Source organism: Dioscorea cayenensis, unplaced genomic scaffold (assembly GCF_009730915.1).
Source record: "Dioscorea cayenensis subsp. rotundata cultivar TDr96_F1 unplaced genomic scaffold, TDr96_F1_v2_PseudoChromosome.rev07_lg8_w22 25.fasta BLBR01000075.1, whole genome shotgun sequence".
In the NCBI taxonomy this organism is placed as follows: domain Eukaryota; kingdom Viridiplantae; phylum Streptophyta; class Magnoliopsida; order Dioscoreales; family Dioscoreaceae; genus Dioscorea; species Dioscorea cayenensis.
In genome coordinates, this window is record NW_024086466.1 from 187,500 (window position 1) to 205,262 (window position 17,763).

At 31.9% G+C, this 17,763-nt stretch overlaps 3 protein-coding genes across 3 annotated transcripts; 2 read left to right on the top strand and 1 right to left on the bottom strand.

Moving 5' to 3' along the window:
- Positions 1-4,515: 4,515 nt before the first annotated feature.
- Positions 4,516-5,991, top strand: LOC120253402 (F-box/kelch-repeat protein At5g43190). The gene has a single exon (XM_039261741.1). The coding sequence runs from the start codon at positions 4,720-4,722 to the stop codon at positions 5,785-5,787; it is 1,068 nt and encodes a 355-aa protein (XP_039117675.1). The 5' UTR covers positions 4,516-4,719; the 3' UTR covers positions 5,788-5,991.
- A 3,783-nt stretch (positions 5,992-9,774) lies between these two features.
- Positions 9,775-11,337, top strand: LOC120253423. The gene is made up of 2 exons (XM_039261769.1): positions 9,775-10,199; positions 11,037-11,337. Exons 1-2 carry the CDS (start codon positions 9,792-9,794, stop codon positions 11,232-11,234), a joined length of 606 nt encoding a protein of 201 aa, XP_039117703.1. The 5' UTR covers positions 9,775-9,791; the 3' UTR covers positions 11,235-11,337.
- Positions 11,338-12,075: 738 nt separating this feature from the next.
- Positions 12,076-16,764, bottom strand: LOC120253424 (mitochondrial outer membrane protein porin 5-like). The gene is made up of 6 exons (XM_039261770.1): positions 16,607-16,764; positions 16,449-16,516; positions 13,224-13,334; positions 13,051-13,137; positions 12,751-12,959; positions 12,076-12,668 (listed from the first exon to the last, which is right to left on the bottom strand). Exons 1-6 carry the CDS (start codon positions 16,650-16,652, stop codon positions 12,362-12,364), a joined length of 828 nt encoding a protein of 275 aa, XP_039117704.1. The 5' UTR covers positions 16,653-16,764; the 3' UTR covers positions 12,076-12,361.
- Positions 16,765-17,763: the final 999 nt, after the last annotated feature.

Here is a 17,763-nt window from a genome sequence, read left to right on the forward strand (position 1 = left end):
ATTGGTTTTCTAATTAAAAAGGTAATTATATTAAATTTTCTCCTAAAAAGAGCCATTAATTAAAACTTAAAATCACTTTGTGATATAGACATCAAGTACTAACTCTCCTTTGGTAAGCTGGTATTATACTAGATTGTATATTTTTAAAAATTTTCTTTTTTTAATACCATATTTCCTCAAACTAAATTTTCTTAATATTTAGAGAATAACACAAAAGCTTGCTCAAATGACAAGTGCAAATTCATGTCAATACAATTCATTGGTATACATTACATGTATTCATCACCTAAGCAGTTTTTAGAGTAAAAATTTTAGGAGGTCACCGTACTATGACCATTTTCCACTTTGCTCACTGAATTTCAATTTGTTTTTTTCAGTCATCCTACACTGACTTTCTTTCACCGGGAGGTCAGTTATAAGAATCCGATCAAAAAAGTTGAGTTGGCCATCGGAAAAATGGCTAAGTTGGTTTGGTGATGTGTCCAAGCCAACTTAGCCAATTCTGGTGGCCAGCTCAGCTTTTTTGACCGGATTCTTATAGGTGATCTCCCGGTGAAAGAAAATCAGTGTATGATGACTAAAATTAAAAAAATTGAAATTCACTGAGCAAATTGGAAAATGGTTATAATACAGTGACTTTAAATTTTTACCCGCCCAGTTTTCATATGTTATTAGTAAAAAAATTTTATTTGGGTTAAGGAAAACAAACTAGATACCAGACAAAGATAATAATTCTAATTAATAGATATAGATATTAGGAATGTTACTTTAAGGGCCAAATATTTTAGTATGTATGTCTTCCATTAAGGCCAAGAAACATAAATTGCTGATTGTTCCTGATCTGATGCCCATCTTTAAGCTGATATTATATGCAAGAACATGTTGGTCAAGTCACTTATCCATGCCTTGAATCTTTGGCATTTTTATGCATTAGAAGAGATGCCACAGAGTTGAATAGTAGCATCCCAAATATCTTAGTGTTCTTGGTGAGACATGATAAATATCAAGTTGAAATGGAAGTAAGACATCAATTCTAGCAGGTCACTTCTTTTGAGTCATGTTTAGACTTTGAATACCACTTCTCTGATTTTCTTCTCATCATCCCCCTCAACTCCTTTTGAATTGACACATTTTTCCTTATAAAAAATTGGTGCTTGGCCATCTCCAATGTAGTTGTTTTATGACTTTGTTTTCGCTTTTATTATAATACATTTGTAGATATAAGTTGCATCATGACAAGTATAAAGAAGGGATTAGGCAGTTGGGGAGGATAACTATGTATTTTTGTTTTGTAGGGATTTATCTTTAAATAAACAAAAGAAGTGTAGAAGCAATAATATAAAATGCACAGCTCTTTTTAGCTTTTATTATTATCCATTTCATAAACAAGATGCCTCAGGACAATAAGTATTCTGTGGAGATCTATTGGTTCACATTTCACATACAAAAATAAAGTAAAAGCATGCATAGTACACAGGGCTTTGTGGAAATTGTGGACCATTTGCAGCCACATAGAATAAGCCCTTAGTTTCTTCAAAGTTAATGGAGTGATTCCAAATTTGACTGACTGTTGTTTGTTCTCCAAATGTTTGAAGATAGGCATCTGATTTTGATGGGCGAGTCTTCTTTAATATCTTTTAAATTAACAATAAAAAAATATTTCAAACATATACACCCAGCTATATACTATGGAGGTCTTTGGTTCTCGGATTGAAAGTGGGGAGGAATTGAATAAAAATGAAAATTAGGAGTGAAATAAAAATGAGAATGAAGAATGTGGTTGGTTTGGTAAATTATGAGAAGATAATTTAATGGAAATGAAGAAAATACAAAAGAAAATTTGATAAAATGATTTTTATGCCTATTATGTAAGTAAAAAAATATTATATATAAAAAAAATAAAAATGTGAGGTTAAATAATAATAATTTTTTAATTATAAAATATTTTAAGTATTGTTATTTTTATTATTATAATTAAATATATTTGAATTAAATGTTTACTTTAGTTACTATTTATTATTAAATTTATTTATTTATTTATTATTTAAATTATATTTTAATTATTAATTATTATTCTTTCACTTTAATTATTAATTATTATTTTTAAACATTCAAGCATTCATGATCATTAATTAGATCATTAATTAAATAAATGCTATAAAATATTTGGAGTATCGTTATTTTTATTATTATAATTAAATATTTTATTTTAATTAATTTATTAATAATAATTATTTATTTTAATTATTATTTTAATTATTCATCATTATTAAATAATATGGGCAAAATTGATATTTCAACTCAAAGAGTGAGCAATTCGCTGAGAATTGCTAATTCTTCACTCACTTTGATTTATAATCATCCAAGCAAAGCTTTAATTCATAAAATAATGATTCTCATTTCAATCCGGAAACCAAACGGCCCCTATGCTCCCACTAATTACCCTCCATCTCTATGGTACTCATTTTTTGCATGCTTGATATATAAATGATGAGATAACAACTACTCCATGTTGCTAGTTCATCTCTTGGTGTTTCTATTCCTATTCATGTACTTCAGTTAATTAAACCAACTATTTTTACTATTTTACAATTACCATACATGCAGACAATGGGTGAGTATGCTGGTTTGATAATATAGAGAGAATACCACATGCATTTTTCCTAGTTGTTGGCTGGTCGCATTGAGCATGTGTTTTCTATTTTCATTTTTCCTTGTTCTGTTTTGTCAGCATCTCTAGATGAGGATGCAAGTGCAACCATGGATTTGGATCCCTAACAAAACTTAATCCAATGCACATGCCAATTGGAGGACAATTTATTTTATTTTAGCATTAATTATCATAGATGATTGACTTGGCATAGGATAGAATCCATGTGATTTTTGTTAAAATGAGCGACTAGTTCATTAAAAAAAATATAGATGTGCACAAACCTCAATTGAATAAGATGGGACAAGGGATACAGCACATATGTGATTCACACTCTCAAAAATATATCATTTATAATTTAAATTTGTTATGCCAAACACAGCAATAATATGAAGAAAACCAAAAGAAAATAGTAGCAGAGATTTATGTGGTTCGGTCTATATGACCTACGTCCACGGGCAGGGAGATAGAGATTTCTTATTCTTCACTTTTGAGGAAAAAAGTCATATAGATGATACAGATAAAATCCTATATATATCCAAATTAAAATAAAATAATATAACCCACAATGGATCAGTCTGTTGGCCAGACCCAAGCCAAAAGCCCACCACAGATTTTCATTGAAATATCTAATTTAGGGTTAACTCTCTAAATTAGGGTCAAGTCATAATTTGGATAGGGTTACAATCACAATCAATTTCAAATTCAAGGCATTTCAACATAATTTTTATTATTTATAAAATTTTTTAATGAAGATCCAAATACCACTTAATTGTTGGTGAAAAAATTTATGTGTCACATATATTTTATGAGAATAAATTTTAAAAATTATTGAAATTCAATTTTTTTTTTTGCCTGAGAAAGAAATCTCGGATACCTTTCTTGAAAAAGAATTGTCCTAGTGCTCCTCGTGGATTAGACTATGATTTCAATTCCACAATGAACAATTCACAAATTCTATTTTTTTTTTTTTTAACCCAAATAATAAAATAATTAAATTCCAACAATTAGCAGTGACTATTCTTTTGTTTGACTGAGTTTGTTACTAGTGGCATCATAGATATTAGATAATGATTTAATAATAAAAGGGCAAATTGACTTCCTAGTTTTAGTCCTCACATGAAGTTCAGTGGTACGTATTTCTTCCACTTCTTAAATTCAGGTGATAGATCTGAACATTGTATATCTCCATTTGCACAGAATTGCATGATTAGTTTAGATATTTTCCTCTAAAAATTATACACACTATAATCAATAACTAACTACACCTCTTATTTATTTATTTATTTTTTATTTATTATATTTTAGAGTTTTTCTATGTTTTTTATTATTTATCAAATTAAAAAATTTAATCCAATATTAAATAATTTTTTTAAAATTTAATCTTTAATTTAATATAATTATATAATTTTTAACAAATTATAATCAAATAAGTATTAAATCATATACTTCATTTAGTGAAGTTTTAAATAACGGTAATTTTAAATGAGTAATTAACTAATTTCAACCATTTTTTAAATTAATATAAATTAAATAAATATGATAAATAAAAAAGGGTGTCCTTTTGGATAGTTAGATAACATAAAAATGCAAAAACATAAATTACAACCAAAACATAAATGATTGTATTTCTTAGGATGCTCAAATCTCAGCCTAAAACACTGCCATAAAAATACGCTAGTTTAGTCCATAACTACCTGTAGAAAATGGTTCAAAGTCATAAAAAATTATCCATGTTACTGCTAAATTCAACAAAGATAGGTCATATATATATATATATATATATATATATATATATATATATATATATATATATCTTTGTGTGAAAAGCTCACAAATATGAAATATCATCATTAATCCTTCCTCACACACATCACACACAAGGGAAGGGACATAGTCAAAACCACCCCTCAAAAATCTCTTGTACAAATCCATGAGCTACCCATCCTTCTCCTTCCCATCCTCATCCTCTCCTACACACACACCCATGAAAACTCCTCTTCTTTAACTAAAACAAAAGCTCCCATCAAAACAAACAAGAAAAGTTACAACTCAGACTGAACTGAAGTATGCAGAAATATAAGATGAAGCTGAAACACAAGCACAAACAAGGACATGAAACCATGGAACCCAAACTCTGGAGCCAACTCCCTGAAGACCTCCTCTACCGCATCCTCTCCCTCCTTCCTATCCAATCCCTCATCTCACTTCGTCCTACCTGCAAACTCTTCCATTCCCTTCTCTTCAACCCTTCCTTCCTCTCTCTCCTTTCCCCTTCTCCTTCCCCTCCTTCTCTTCTCCTCTCCCATCCTCAGTTCTCTCCTCACCACCTTCCTCTCTTTTCCCCTTCCTCTGATATCTGGAGATCTCTTTCTATTCCACCATCCCACCCTCATCTACTTTCTTCTTCTTCTGGTATTCTTCTCTTCTCCTCCTCTTTTTCTCTCCTTCTCCTTAACCCTCTCACTCTCTCTTCTCGCTTCCTTTCTTGTCCTTGTCCTCCCTCCCTTTATTCCACTCTTGTCCTCACCTCCAATGGCTACACCATCATCCTCCCTTCTCCAAACCCAAACTTGCTTTTCCTTTACAACTCCCAGTCCATGTCTTGGTCTTCCCTTCGCTCCCCTGCCCTCCCTCACTCCCCTCAAAAACCTGCCTTTTTTGATGGTTGCCTCTATTTCACAACTCATGAACCATTCTCCATTGCTCGCCTTTGTCTCAGCTCCAGAGACTGGCTCCCTTCCCCAATTGACCTCCCTGGTGATCTAGCATTTGCCAGAATTGTCAGCAGTGATGGTAAAGGTCTTTTCTTGGTGGGTGGTGTGGGTCAAGATGGGATTTCTAGGAGCTTGAAGGTTTGGGAGATGGTTCAGGGTGGGTGGGAGGAAGTTGGGAGGTTGCCTGATATGATGATGAGGAAGTTTGTCTCTGTTTGTTATCACAATTACTCTCATGTTTATTGTCTTTGTCATGAGGGGATCATTTGTGTTTGTTGCACTACTTGGCCTGAGGTTCTCTTCTTCAAAGTGGTTCGTGGGACGTGGCACTGGCTTCCCCGGTGCCCTTCCCTGCAGGAGAAGTGGAGCTGTGGGTTCCGGTGGTTCTCTTTTGTTCCTGATCTCTTTGCCATGGTTTGAGCCTGCCTTCTGCTTCTTCTGCTTTTTTGGTATGCTGTTTCTTTCCATGTCTTGTAGATAGATTTCTTTCTTTCTTTCTTTCTTTCTTTCTTTCTTTCTTCCTTTCTTTGTTGTTGTAATTTTGATTGCATTGGAAGTTTTCTGTGTTGTGAGTTTGGACAACAGTCTTGGTTATGTGCAAAGTGATTCTGTTATATTTGTAGATTTCTTCATCCATTTTGTGAGTTCTCATTGCATCCTCATTTGCATTGATTTGTGTGGGTTCTTTAAGCAGAGTTGTGCATGATGTCTGTGGTTCTAAACTTTTTCTTCTGACTTCATGATTGATAACAATTAATGTGATTTGAATATCTGATATGAAGTTCTGTTACACAAATTACAACCTTTTGCTGAATCCAAACTCTGTTTTGCTGTGGAATTGGATAAGAAACTAGTGTTATACTCTCTGTTGCATTTATTAACATTTTCTTGCTTGTTGTTAGATATTTAGTTGAGAAGAAAAGCCCTAGTGGGTTTTTTACAGTCCATATTTTTTTAGCAAGCCCACAGGATTAGGATTTCCAGTATTGATCAAATACCAAAGACTGAGATTCTTTTACCACTGAAATTTTTACAGAAGTTGGAAAGGAATGTTGAATGTTGAGTTTACCGTTGAACAAATTCCAGGATTCTAGAATTTAACTGTTTCTCTTGAGATCAGTAATTAGCAATGAAGTGATAGAAACTAGTCAATAAAGTTGCATTTTGGTCACCAAAGCTACAGAAAGTGATAACTTTTATGCTTTATAATGTAAAGTTTTTTAATGTTTTAAAGCTGTTTATGGTGAAACATGCCCAAAGTTTAAGTTAAGGCTAATGGAGTACAGGGGCAAAGAAAAAGAAAAGCATGTTCACATCCATCTAATTTCAGCCACATAGTTTAGCTATGTCAATGCTTTAGGTTTGAATGTTCTTAAAATTTTCTTAGGCTGATTACCAAATGGATTTCTGTTTGTCTTTTGCTCAATAACCATTTAACTTTTATATTAGTTCTCAGCTAATTTTTTTTTTTTTTAAGAAAAGGCTTTTGTATCACTAAAATATATTATTTTAAATAATTTTTGTTAGATAAATATATTTATTAATTATTATGATATATACATGAAAAATATCTTTAAAAAATTGTGCAATTTATGTCTGAATTTTATTTTCACTCATTCAAACTCTGATAGGTTGATCTAAACGTACCAGCACCGCACCGTTGAAAATGATTGATACCTAAGCAAATAATTTTTATATTCAATCAAGGGTAGAAAAAGTCAGTTAATTGTTAACAATGCAATTGGAACCATTTATGTAATTACATATATATATATATATATATATGTTTGTTATTTTTGTTCATTTGAGTTGGTGAGTTGATAGTTATCCCAATTGTTAATGAAACATGTTGGGATTCTAGAATTGCAAACAACTGCCAAGTAGTCAATGCCAATGGCGTAGACCTTAATATTACTTATTATTCATGTGTTTTGCTTTTGTACTTTGAAATTCCTAACCTGAGATTTTTATTTTAGTGTGTGTGTGAATGAATATTTTATATGGACCAAGTTATTTGAACTATAATAATAAGATTAATCTTTGCGAATGAGACATTACATTTATTCAAAGATCTTGTCTTTAACATAAGATCATGTATTGAAGTACTGTTCAACAGGGGCCATTTGGCTTGGGTTTTTCCAATTGGAAACTATTTACTTGCTAAAAGGAAAAAAAAAAGTATTGTCTTACATTTATCAAACATAAAATAATAATAATAAGATAATACTATTTAATCATTCTAATATAGTCGATTTACTCTTTTGGTTTCTCTAATATGATTTGTCCATATGAGATATTTTTATTTTTATATTTAAGAAATGTATGTTCTTATATGTTCTTATAGTGATCTCTTAAAGATAAATTATATTAGAGAGAAATTTATATTTTTTAAATATTAAAATAGAGGATCTCCTAGAGACAAATCATATTAGAGAGACCAAACGAACAAATTGACTATATTAGAGCGATTAAATCAGGTATTTTACCTATAAAAAATAAATTAAAACTTGAATAAAGATTTCACACGCCTACCAAATAGTAAAAAAAATTAATATATTATTTTGGGGTCGGCAGGTGTCTTACAAATTTAAAAAATACTCTACCTTGAACATGAGCAGCAATTATTTAATTCGGCTAACATAAGTAGTTAAAACTATTGTGGTTTAAAAATTTGTGAAAATAATTATTTTGGATATGGTCCATGGTCTTTTTCTAATTTAGGGTTGAGCCTAAATTTATAAAAACAAAAAACAGAAATTTTTTTTAATAATATTTAAATGACAAAGGTGTAAATAAATCAATAATAAAAGAAGAAAGAGGAATTAGGAAAACTTTAGTTTTCATTTAATATCCAAAAAATAACTTATTAGGTAATAATAGTCAAACTAGTGGATAATGTGAGGGTGAATTAAAAAAAAGTTTAGGCAATGCTACATCTGCGTGTTTGTTAAGAAAACGCTATTGACGAGTCTCATAGGGGCAGTGCTACATCATATTTAAATATAGTTTTAACTTTTAAGGTATACATTTATGTTTTTAGTTGATTATAATTATAATTATATATAGGGGCTTTTGCAGGTGTACCCCTTAATAATTTTGAAATTGCATATATATCCCTGAATAAAAGTTAATTGCATACATACTCTTGAATAATATATATAATTGCATATATACCCTTGTGGTTCAAATTAGTTAAAAAATCATTCGTTAACGAACAACATATATATATAATTACTATTATGCCATTGTATATATATCCTTGAAAAGTTTTTTTAAGCTATACAAAAGTTATTTTAGACCTTTTGTATATCTTAATCCAAGTTATAACTGCAGTTAATTAAGTTTGATTAACGAAATCTAACAATAGGGGCATATTGGCAATTACCTATATTTGTCAGGGGTATATATACAATTATGTTTTTTCTAAAGGTATAAATATGCAATTATAGAATTTTTGAGGGATTTATAACCAATTTTCCTTTATATAGAATACGAAAGAAAAAGATATACATATGAAATGTGAACTTTTTAAAAATATAAATATGAAAATGATTAACAAAGCATTTCATCTGTTTTTATTTTTTATGTTTTTTTCCAAAATATATGGAGAAGTCATATAAGCGGTTTGCGGATAAAGAATTAATATCTCATTCTATTTGAATTAGATTTAAACTCATTTTCTCAATAAAAATATAGACACCTTTTGTATAAGATTTTGTGCTAGTAGACCGAAAGATTTTTATTTTTATTTTTATTTTTTGGGCAAATTGACTACAAGCACATTCTATTTAAGAGAAGTAAGGAACTTGTACAAAAGTGAAGCATAACCGCCAGCTCAATAACTACTTTTGCCATCATTTATGTACTCATTTTATTTTTTTTATCTGTCTTAATTAACCAAATTTCACGTACCAAAAAACTTAGTTATATCACAAAATTTTATAAAAAAGATAATTATTTTTTTCAAAAGTACCTCTAATTTATATCTTCACATTTTTCTCTCATATTTAATTCCTAAAAGAGAATTGAATAGAGTGTTAAAGGTAATTTTGATAAATAAATGCTTCTTAATGTTAGAAAATAACAGATTAAAAAAAAAATGAATTTGTGACAGATAAAAAGGAACAAGGGAGGAGTCTTTAGAGCTAAATCTTGAGTTTTCCCCGAAAAAATAATAACCCAGTACCAATAAACCAAAATGTTGTTGGTGGTTGGTGTTTGGTGTTTTTCATTTATTATTAAAAATTTTAAATAGAAAAAAAAATAAGAAACTGTGTAATTTCGGATATTTATAAAATATATAGAGTAAACGGATCCGGGTTGAAGATTATCGGAGCTCCGCTTAAACCCAAAAAAGAAAAAAAACCCAATATGTTAATATTATCCACAACCTCCAAAGAACCGAAGATCACCCAAACTCCACCATGTTTCTCAACTCCAATCTCATCTCTTTCTCTCCAATCCCACCCAAATCAACGGCCAAAACATGCCTCGAGATCCCCACCATGTCGGAGATCATGGCCGTATCCAAATCTCAAGGCCTTCGGATCCAGCTGAGAACTTTCGGGCCCTTCTTCAAGATCAACGCCGCCGGTGAGAAGGGTGACGTGGAGGTCGGCAGGGCAGAAGGCGTAATTAGGCCGTGGTTTGGGGGCGAAAAGATACTGCATTTGGATTCGATGAGGATGAGCCGGGCCACGCTGGACATGGACCGGTCTTTATTTGGGCTGGGCCTTTTCCTTGGGGCCGTTTCTGTTCGATATGGGTTCGATTTGGGCTGCAAACGGGCCCAGCTTTTGGCAATTAATGACTCCCCACTTTACCACTCCAAAGTAAGTATACCATTCTCAGTTATAAGACCACGTTTTTTACTTGGACCCACCCTTATAACATAATACTCCTGGTGTTTTTTACTTATTACTTTTAATTAAAGTGAGTTAAAGTTAATTGGAAATATAAAATTTATGAAAATATATATATTAAGTTTCCAAAATTACACTTATTTAAAATATTATTTAATGAAATATGTTGTTGATATAATTTATTGGAAGTTGCAGAAGTACATTAAATATAAAAGATAAATCTGAAAAAACAATATTTAATACTTTCATTTTTGTTTACTTGTTAATTTTAACTAATTCACACATGTTAAGGAAATGGGTTACAGTTCGTTAGAAATCTAAAATTTATAAATATTTCTAAAATTATCTTTATTGTTTAATAACATATATATAGTTGATATAATTTATTGAAAATTATAGAAGTACATTAAATATAAAAAGTAAGTTTGAAAAAATAATATTTAATGTTTCAAAGAAAAGCTCTAAAATGAAACAAGTAAAAAAGATTGGAGGGAGTATATCAATACATATAAATATACAGACATTGTTTTAAATATATATTTATTTTATTAATAATTAATGAAAATATTGATAAAAATTTTAATTATTAATTAATTTATATATCATCTATATATGATTTACTCTGTACCCTTGATTCAGTGTTGATGTATGAGCTGAAAAGTCAAGCATTGTTTGTAAAGTATGGATGATACGAAGGATATTTGTGTAATTTTTAATATTTGTTTATGTTTATGATGGGTATTATCTTAATTAATGGGGGGATTTGATTTGGGCGTTGATTAATTAACTATTAATGAATAATGGCAGCTGGTTCGGTTCTACAGTCGGATGGGGTTCAAAGTGGTGCATGAAGTGGATGGTTCATCAATTGGAGACTTGGTTCACATGCTCGTTTGGGGAGGTCGTGGCACTAGAATGGATGCTCATATCCAACACCTTCTTGTTAAATGGTCCAAAATGTTCAAACCTCCACATGATCGTTCTTTGTATTCGGAGAAATCATAACCAATTATATGATTTATTTATTTATACTAATCAATTATAATGTTATATATATATAGTATTAGGTTTTTAAAATTGTATATTTTACTTGTAAAATTACTGATAAGGAACAAATAATCCATTTGAAATTTGATTATTTATATAAAAAAAACGCTTTCATAGAAAATTTCTCTTTTTTCTGACAACGTATTTCTCTGTCTTTTTGTTATAAAGGTAACTAATATTGATGAAAGTACCTCATAGCTTTTTATGTAAGAATACATAATATTAAACGAAAATATTAAATGTCAAATGAAAAAAATATTATATATATTAAATGAAAACTTATGTAGTTAAACGAAAACGCGCAACATTAAATAAAAATTATATATTTTAAGTGGGAACTATATGTTGTAAGGTAGAATATACTAATGAAGTGAACGACATTAACTAAAAAATAAGCTGTCAAAAAAAATGAGAGATTGTTTGTAAAAATTAGAGAGTTTGCCTAAAATGTTTTAAAACTTTCAAGAACTTATAATTAATTTTCCCTTAAAATTATGAGTATAAATCAATAAACAATTATTTTAATTGGATTGATTAAAAAAAAATTTGTATATTCTAAAATTGGTTTGAAATTTTAATTATACACATTTTTCCCACCTTCAAGCAATAAAATATAATAATTTTAGGTTTATTGAATAATTTAATATTTTGGAATTTTTTTTCGCTTAAAGAGTTCATATTGAAATTTACCTAACTAGCACGTGAGATCTTGCTAATGACTTACCTCCAATGTATGGAATAAAACTAAAAATGCATATTCATAAATCCAATGATGATCACCACTTGCAAAACAAATCACTGGTCACCAAAAACAAAGCTTAGGGAAAATTGAATTCAAAGAAATCTCAAGCACAAATAACAGAAGCATTTTGTGGAATGCTGCAGAGCTATTCTAACTTCAAAGACAACAACAGGTACTACAACAAAATGACCAGTTCATGAAGGGTTTAAATACACCCTTCACAAAAATGAATTGAGTCATCCACAGCAATCGAAAACTTCACAAGACGAGAAAAATCTGCGGAACAATTCTTATTGCTAGTAATTCTTTTAACCCGACCGAAAATTCAATATTACGACTTTTATCAGGGCTTGAGAGCCAGAGCTAAACCAAACTTTGGAGTCTTGTCCAAGGCTTTGGTGTCGAACTCGCCCGAGATTGTCAGGGTGGACATGGGTTTCACTTTATGCAGTAAAGCAACCCCCAACTTCCCGGAATTGTTTAGCTTGCTCTTAACTGTCATGAAGGGATCCAGTTCGTATGCTGCTCCAACAGTAAACGTATTCTCATTTGTAGAGAACTTCCTGGTGACCTCTCCGACCGCAGCGCTTTTCTGTTTCTCATCAAGATAATGCAAGTATGATCCTTTGATTGAGTCTCCCATGTCTCCCCTGATGGCAACAATGGGAGATGTAAGAAAAACAGCCTTGTTGACAGTTTCATGGAATGAAGGTTTTGAAGCTTGTAGCTTACAGAATCAAGGAAACAGCGTAATCAGGCTTTGTCAGACCAATGGCAAGACTGTATTTGGTGAAGTTTCCTGATGCAGTGTCAAAGCCTGCCTCGGCACCAAAGGCAACACCATGAGCGCCAACTGTGGCCGAGAAATCGACAACTGGGGACTGCTTCACAGCTACGGCTGATGCAACAGTTGCATGATCATGGAAATATTGAACCTCCACCTTTTAAAAAAGAGAAGAAGGTTAAAGTAGTCACTTAAAAGTATCCAAAGCAATTGGAAGAAGCATAAAACAACGTTCAGGGTCTTGATACCTTCCCGGCGTTATAATCTGGCAGCTTCAGTGTAGCGATAGCCTTTGTGGATGGCAAAAGATCCGTGAAAGTGAGAGTTGATGAGATCTGATACACGAAGAGAACCACACTTGTTACTTGAGAGTTGAAACATTGGTCTGCAAAGGAAAATGATGAGACAACAACAAACACACATTTGAATTTGTATCAACTTTAACATCAATGGTGGTGCCCTTGTATTTGTACACCGTGCCTATGTCGAAAGAAAACAGTCCCCCTTTCTTCAGTGCACCAGATGTAAGGGCCTGAAACAAAAAACAGGATGATTTGCCCCTGTGAAAAGATTTCATGAATATACCTATAACAAAGCAGTAACTGTGACAGAAAAAACTAGCAACAATGTTATAAAAAACCTGAAGCACGGATAAATTCGGGAGGAACTGTCATACAAGCAATAGAAGCCTAAAGGGATGTAGCACCAGAGGCAACATAACACTCATCACTCAAATAGTATAATGTCACCTTGGACATTTTGGCATACAACAGTATTTAAAGATATTAAACTTCATCACTACTTGGTATACAACAACAACTAATAAAGTTCCATTGAAAAATAAAGATGATAACCCCAAGAAAGAAAGGAATTTACAAAGTCAAGTTGCAAATGAAAGAAGACCATTAACAAAAGATACATGTGTGATGCCACAACATAAACAGTGAATTTCAGAAATTTCAGCAAATAGAAGCATCATGCTAGAAAAGAAATTAGGGTCAACAAAGTTCTAGGATATTCAATAAAGTCTAAGATCTTCCAAGACCCAATCTTATTCCTCATTTATTACATAACTTGTGATTAAATATCAGATATCAAGATAATGTTCGGCAAGTACATATGAAACGAGATTATCACACCAAACGAAGTGCAATGGTATCTCAACCTCTAAATTTAATCAAGTAGTCATAAGCAACAAAAATGAACCTCTGACAAATTAGATAATAAAAGTAACCACAAAAATAAATACAAGCCCTAGTTTCTCCTGGAACAATGCTATACAAAAAGAGTTTGTAAATTATAAAAGCACATCATATATCCATCTTTAAGTGCACTGTTGACTAGTTAAAAACCCGGGCTAGCACAAACTTTGCTTTTTGGCATGTCATATATTCATCTCTACCTGATAGAAATAAAGATCATGGTGTTGATCATGTCCATGGTCAAGCCCTTTAACTATATGTGTCTTTATATTCTTGTTTCATTGATGTCATGATCACAAATAAACTCACATATGAAACATCAAATGTCATTTGTCCCTAAACCAGCATACTTGATGGGCCTCACAATATACTTTTTATATGACTCTCCATTGCAGGTTCCAGTTTTGGTCTCAATAACTTAATATAATGCTTTTTTACAGGTTGGCAATTGTTTCCAACTCCATCATCAACACATTCAGCATAAGTACTAAAATCAATATCAATGTCAATTACACTTAGCACCAACCAGCATACAATTTACCAAAGAGCTTCATATATGCATTGCATATTTATACAAGACCAAATTTACAACCAATTCTTATGAGGTACCACCAATAGAAAAAACATAGCACCCTTGCAAAAACTAACCATAGAGAATGGAGGATAAGCAAGGACAAGGGAGTCAGCAAAACATAGCATGTAATCAGCAGCGGCATACAAAAACAGAAACTAGTATATCTCCGTAATACACTTTTTCACTCGATCATTACACAACAACCACCATACAAAGATCATCAGCACATTTATCAAATGAAAATGTTGATAATGGGCTATTCACAACTTAAGAAAGAAGAACATATACATCTAACTGCCAGAAGAATGATGAAAAAAAAGCCTACTAGAACAGAACTGTGTGTCCTCAATTTAGTGCACTATTGACTAGTTAAAAAAGAACTTGTTAAGGAAGATTTGCAGCTGAACAAGATGAGAAAGCATAAATTATTCAATGAAAAAAACCCACTAAAAAACTAATGTAGATTCTTCTCTTTTCTAGAAATGTAAAGTGGTAGCTTCTACCATTGCAATTAGACTTTGTTCAAATTCACCATATTAATAAACTCACATATTACTTAGTAATTTAACAATAACCAATAAATTTAATTATTCTGAAAGAAATGTTTTGGAATATCATACAAGTCTCAGGGCAAAGGGAGGATCCGCTGTCACATTTTTGATTGAGCAAGAAGCCTAAATGACTAACACGAGAACCATCAGGCACCCACTGATGCCCATAAAAACCATCAAAACTTAACAACCATTAAACAAATGATACATGCCGACTTCCAGATCACTGGATCTAGGGCAAATCTCATGTTAATCTTCATGTTAGGTCAGACACCACATTATGCACCCAAAAAAATAAACCAATCCATCTAGATCTCATCTAATAAGGATCCTCAGATCTAGGCCATGCCCTCCTGCCTAAATTGTTGAATTTAATTTGGATATAACCTTATCCATGCATCAAGATCAGATCTCACATCATAAAGAAAACGAACCATCGAAAATCTTCATAGATGTTTAGCACACTAAAGTTCCAAACTATCCATTGGATCTAACCAAAGTCTCATTGGAACCATAGAATCTTAGTCATATATCTCATGCTAAAAAAAAAAAATAGAATCAATAATCTAAAATTTCTCATTGCAACTTATTTCTACCTAATTTTTAACTCCATTATCCTGTAATAACCCTGTTGACTCCTTTAAAACCACAAAAAAAAAAAATAAATAAATAAAATATGACAAGCCTTGACAAGAGCATAATGGTTGACAGTGCAATGCCCTTTAGAACCTCAGCTAAATTTATCTAGTAATAAAAACAAAACATTACGGCTTCACAACAGTGCTTTAGGAAAACACAGGAGAGAAAAGAGCACCAACACTAAATGATATTTGAATAGATAAACTTGGTTGAAGACAATGGTACAAATATGTCAATGTTGGTCTACCTTAATAGATTCAACAGCTCATGTGGATAACATCAGTCATAATTTCCTCAGTTCATGTCAACAAACTTCCAACATGAACAAAGAAAACAGAAAGGATCCACGATGTTCTCAAAACCCAGCAAACTTTTTCAATGGAAATCCAATAGAACAAATTCATAAAGTACTTTAACACATAGACAACAATTTACAACCCTTGATTTAAGAATCAAATCGCCAGGAAACAAAACCTAAACTCAAATCTCAAAAAACTCATCAAAACATACTCAGAAAATCCCAAACATGAACGAAAAACAACCAGAACATCAATTTACAGATGAAATCAAACATCCAGCACCTCATAACCCAAAGATTCGCCAGAACTTTGACCAAAAACCACCCAAACAGCAAAAAAACTCAGTAATAAATCAATCAAAAGTTTCATAAATCGCAATACCACTCCGGAAGAGCTCTGGGTCGAGATTGTCAACTTGTGGTCAAAATTATAGTCCTTCGTGAGCAGATCTAGAACAAAAACACCACAAAAATCAACAAAAATTGGAAAAAATCGGAAGAAAACTAGGTATTATCAGAGCAAGAGGAGTGTCTCAGTACCTTTGGCCGTCTTCCCGATATCGGAGTAGAGTCCCGGCCCCTTCATCGTCACCGCGAGCGAGCGAGCGAGCGAGCAAGCGAACGAAGAGAGAGAGAGAGAGAGAGAGAGAGAGAGAGAGAGAGGAATGGAGAAGAGGGGCGGCTGCCAAGAAGTTTGGATCTACCGTTGCCGAAGGGGAAACGGGAAAAGGGAAACGAATTAGAAACGTGAAAATTGGGCGTAGGGAAACGCAATGTTTTGTTTGAGATCGTTATAGCATGTGCGCCGGGAAACGATTTAATGGGATATGGGCCGGATAGAAGGCCCATTCCGGGTAATAGGCCTAGGCCTTGCTAATGGGCCTGAAGATTCCCTGATTTTTTTCAATTTGCTCCTTGAAAATAAATATTTTTTTTTGGCTGTAAAGTGCAAAGAAATTACGCACTTTTGTCTGATTATATTAGTTGTCACATTGAGCAAATAGATCTCTCTCTCTCTCTCTCTATATATCTATATATATATATATATATATATATATATATTGTGAGAAAAATGAACAATAGCTGAAATAAAATTTTCTAACTAAAATTAAATATTGTAAATTATAAATGTTATCATTTAATTATATATATATATATATTTGGTCAAATCAAAGTAAAATATTTTATTAATTCAACTTCAAAAAAAAAATATATGGAAATCACTGCACATACTCCACATCCAATACTAGCACTACAAAAAACAACCGATCATCACAATCATTAACTAACCACCATACGTAGGCATAACTCGCCATTAACAACGCGTGACCTATCACATTCTTTCTTTCCACATATTTCCAATCCCCATCCACCTTTCAACAACTTTAACTGCTTCTCATCGTTGAAGCCAATTCAACTTGGGTATTCAAGGTTCCTAGCAATGGGCACTTTCACTATTTAAACCATCTCATCCTTAAATCACTCTCATAACCACCGTCTATTGAAAAATTAACCATATACTTCAGCATTATAACCTTTCTCATTTGTCTGAAGATATCCTTAGGATTCAATTGTTTTTGTTGGAAGATTAAGCAATTTCTAGCCTTATAAATAAAATAAATGCTCGCATCCAAGGCAGTTCCTCTCACTCTAGCGAATAGAGTTTTCCCGCTTGCTTTTCTCACAAACCAACTGAT

Bases quoted from the DNA above. Each gene is read 5' to 3' on its own strand.
- LOC120253402 (XM_039261741.1), top strand. From the start codon at position 4,720: ATGCAGAAATATAAGATGAAGCTGAAACACAAGCACAAACAAGGACAT.
- LOC120253423 (XM_039261769.1), top strand. From the start codon at position 9,792: ATGTTTCTCAACTCCAATCTCATCTCTTTCTCTCCAATCCCACCCAAA. The intron at 10,200-11,036 runs GTAAGTATACCA...GAATAATGGCAG, and splicing joins CCCCACTTTACCACTCCAAA to CTGGTTCGGTTCTACAGTCG.
- LOC120253424 (XM_039261770.1), bottom strand. From the start codon at position 16,652: ATGAAGGGGCCGGGACTCTACTCCGATATCGGGAAGACGGCCAAAG. The intron at 12,960-13,050 runs GTATCAAGACCC...CTTTTTTAAAAG, and splicing joins CAGATTATAACGCCGGGAAG to GTGGAGGTTCAATATTTCCA. The intron at 12,669-12,750 runs GTAAGCTACAAG...TGTTGCCATCAG, and splicing joins TACGCTGTTTCCTTGATTCT to GGGAGACATGGGAGACTCAA.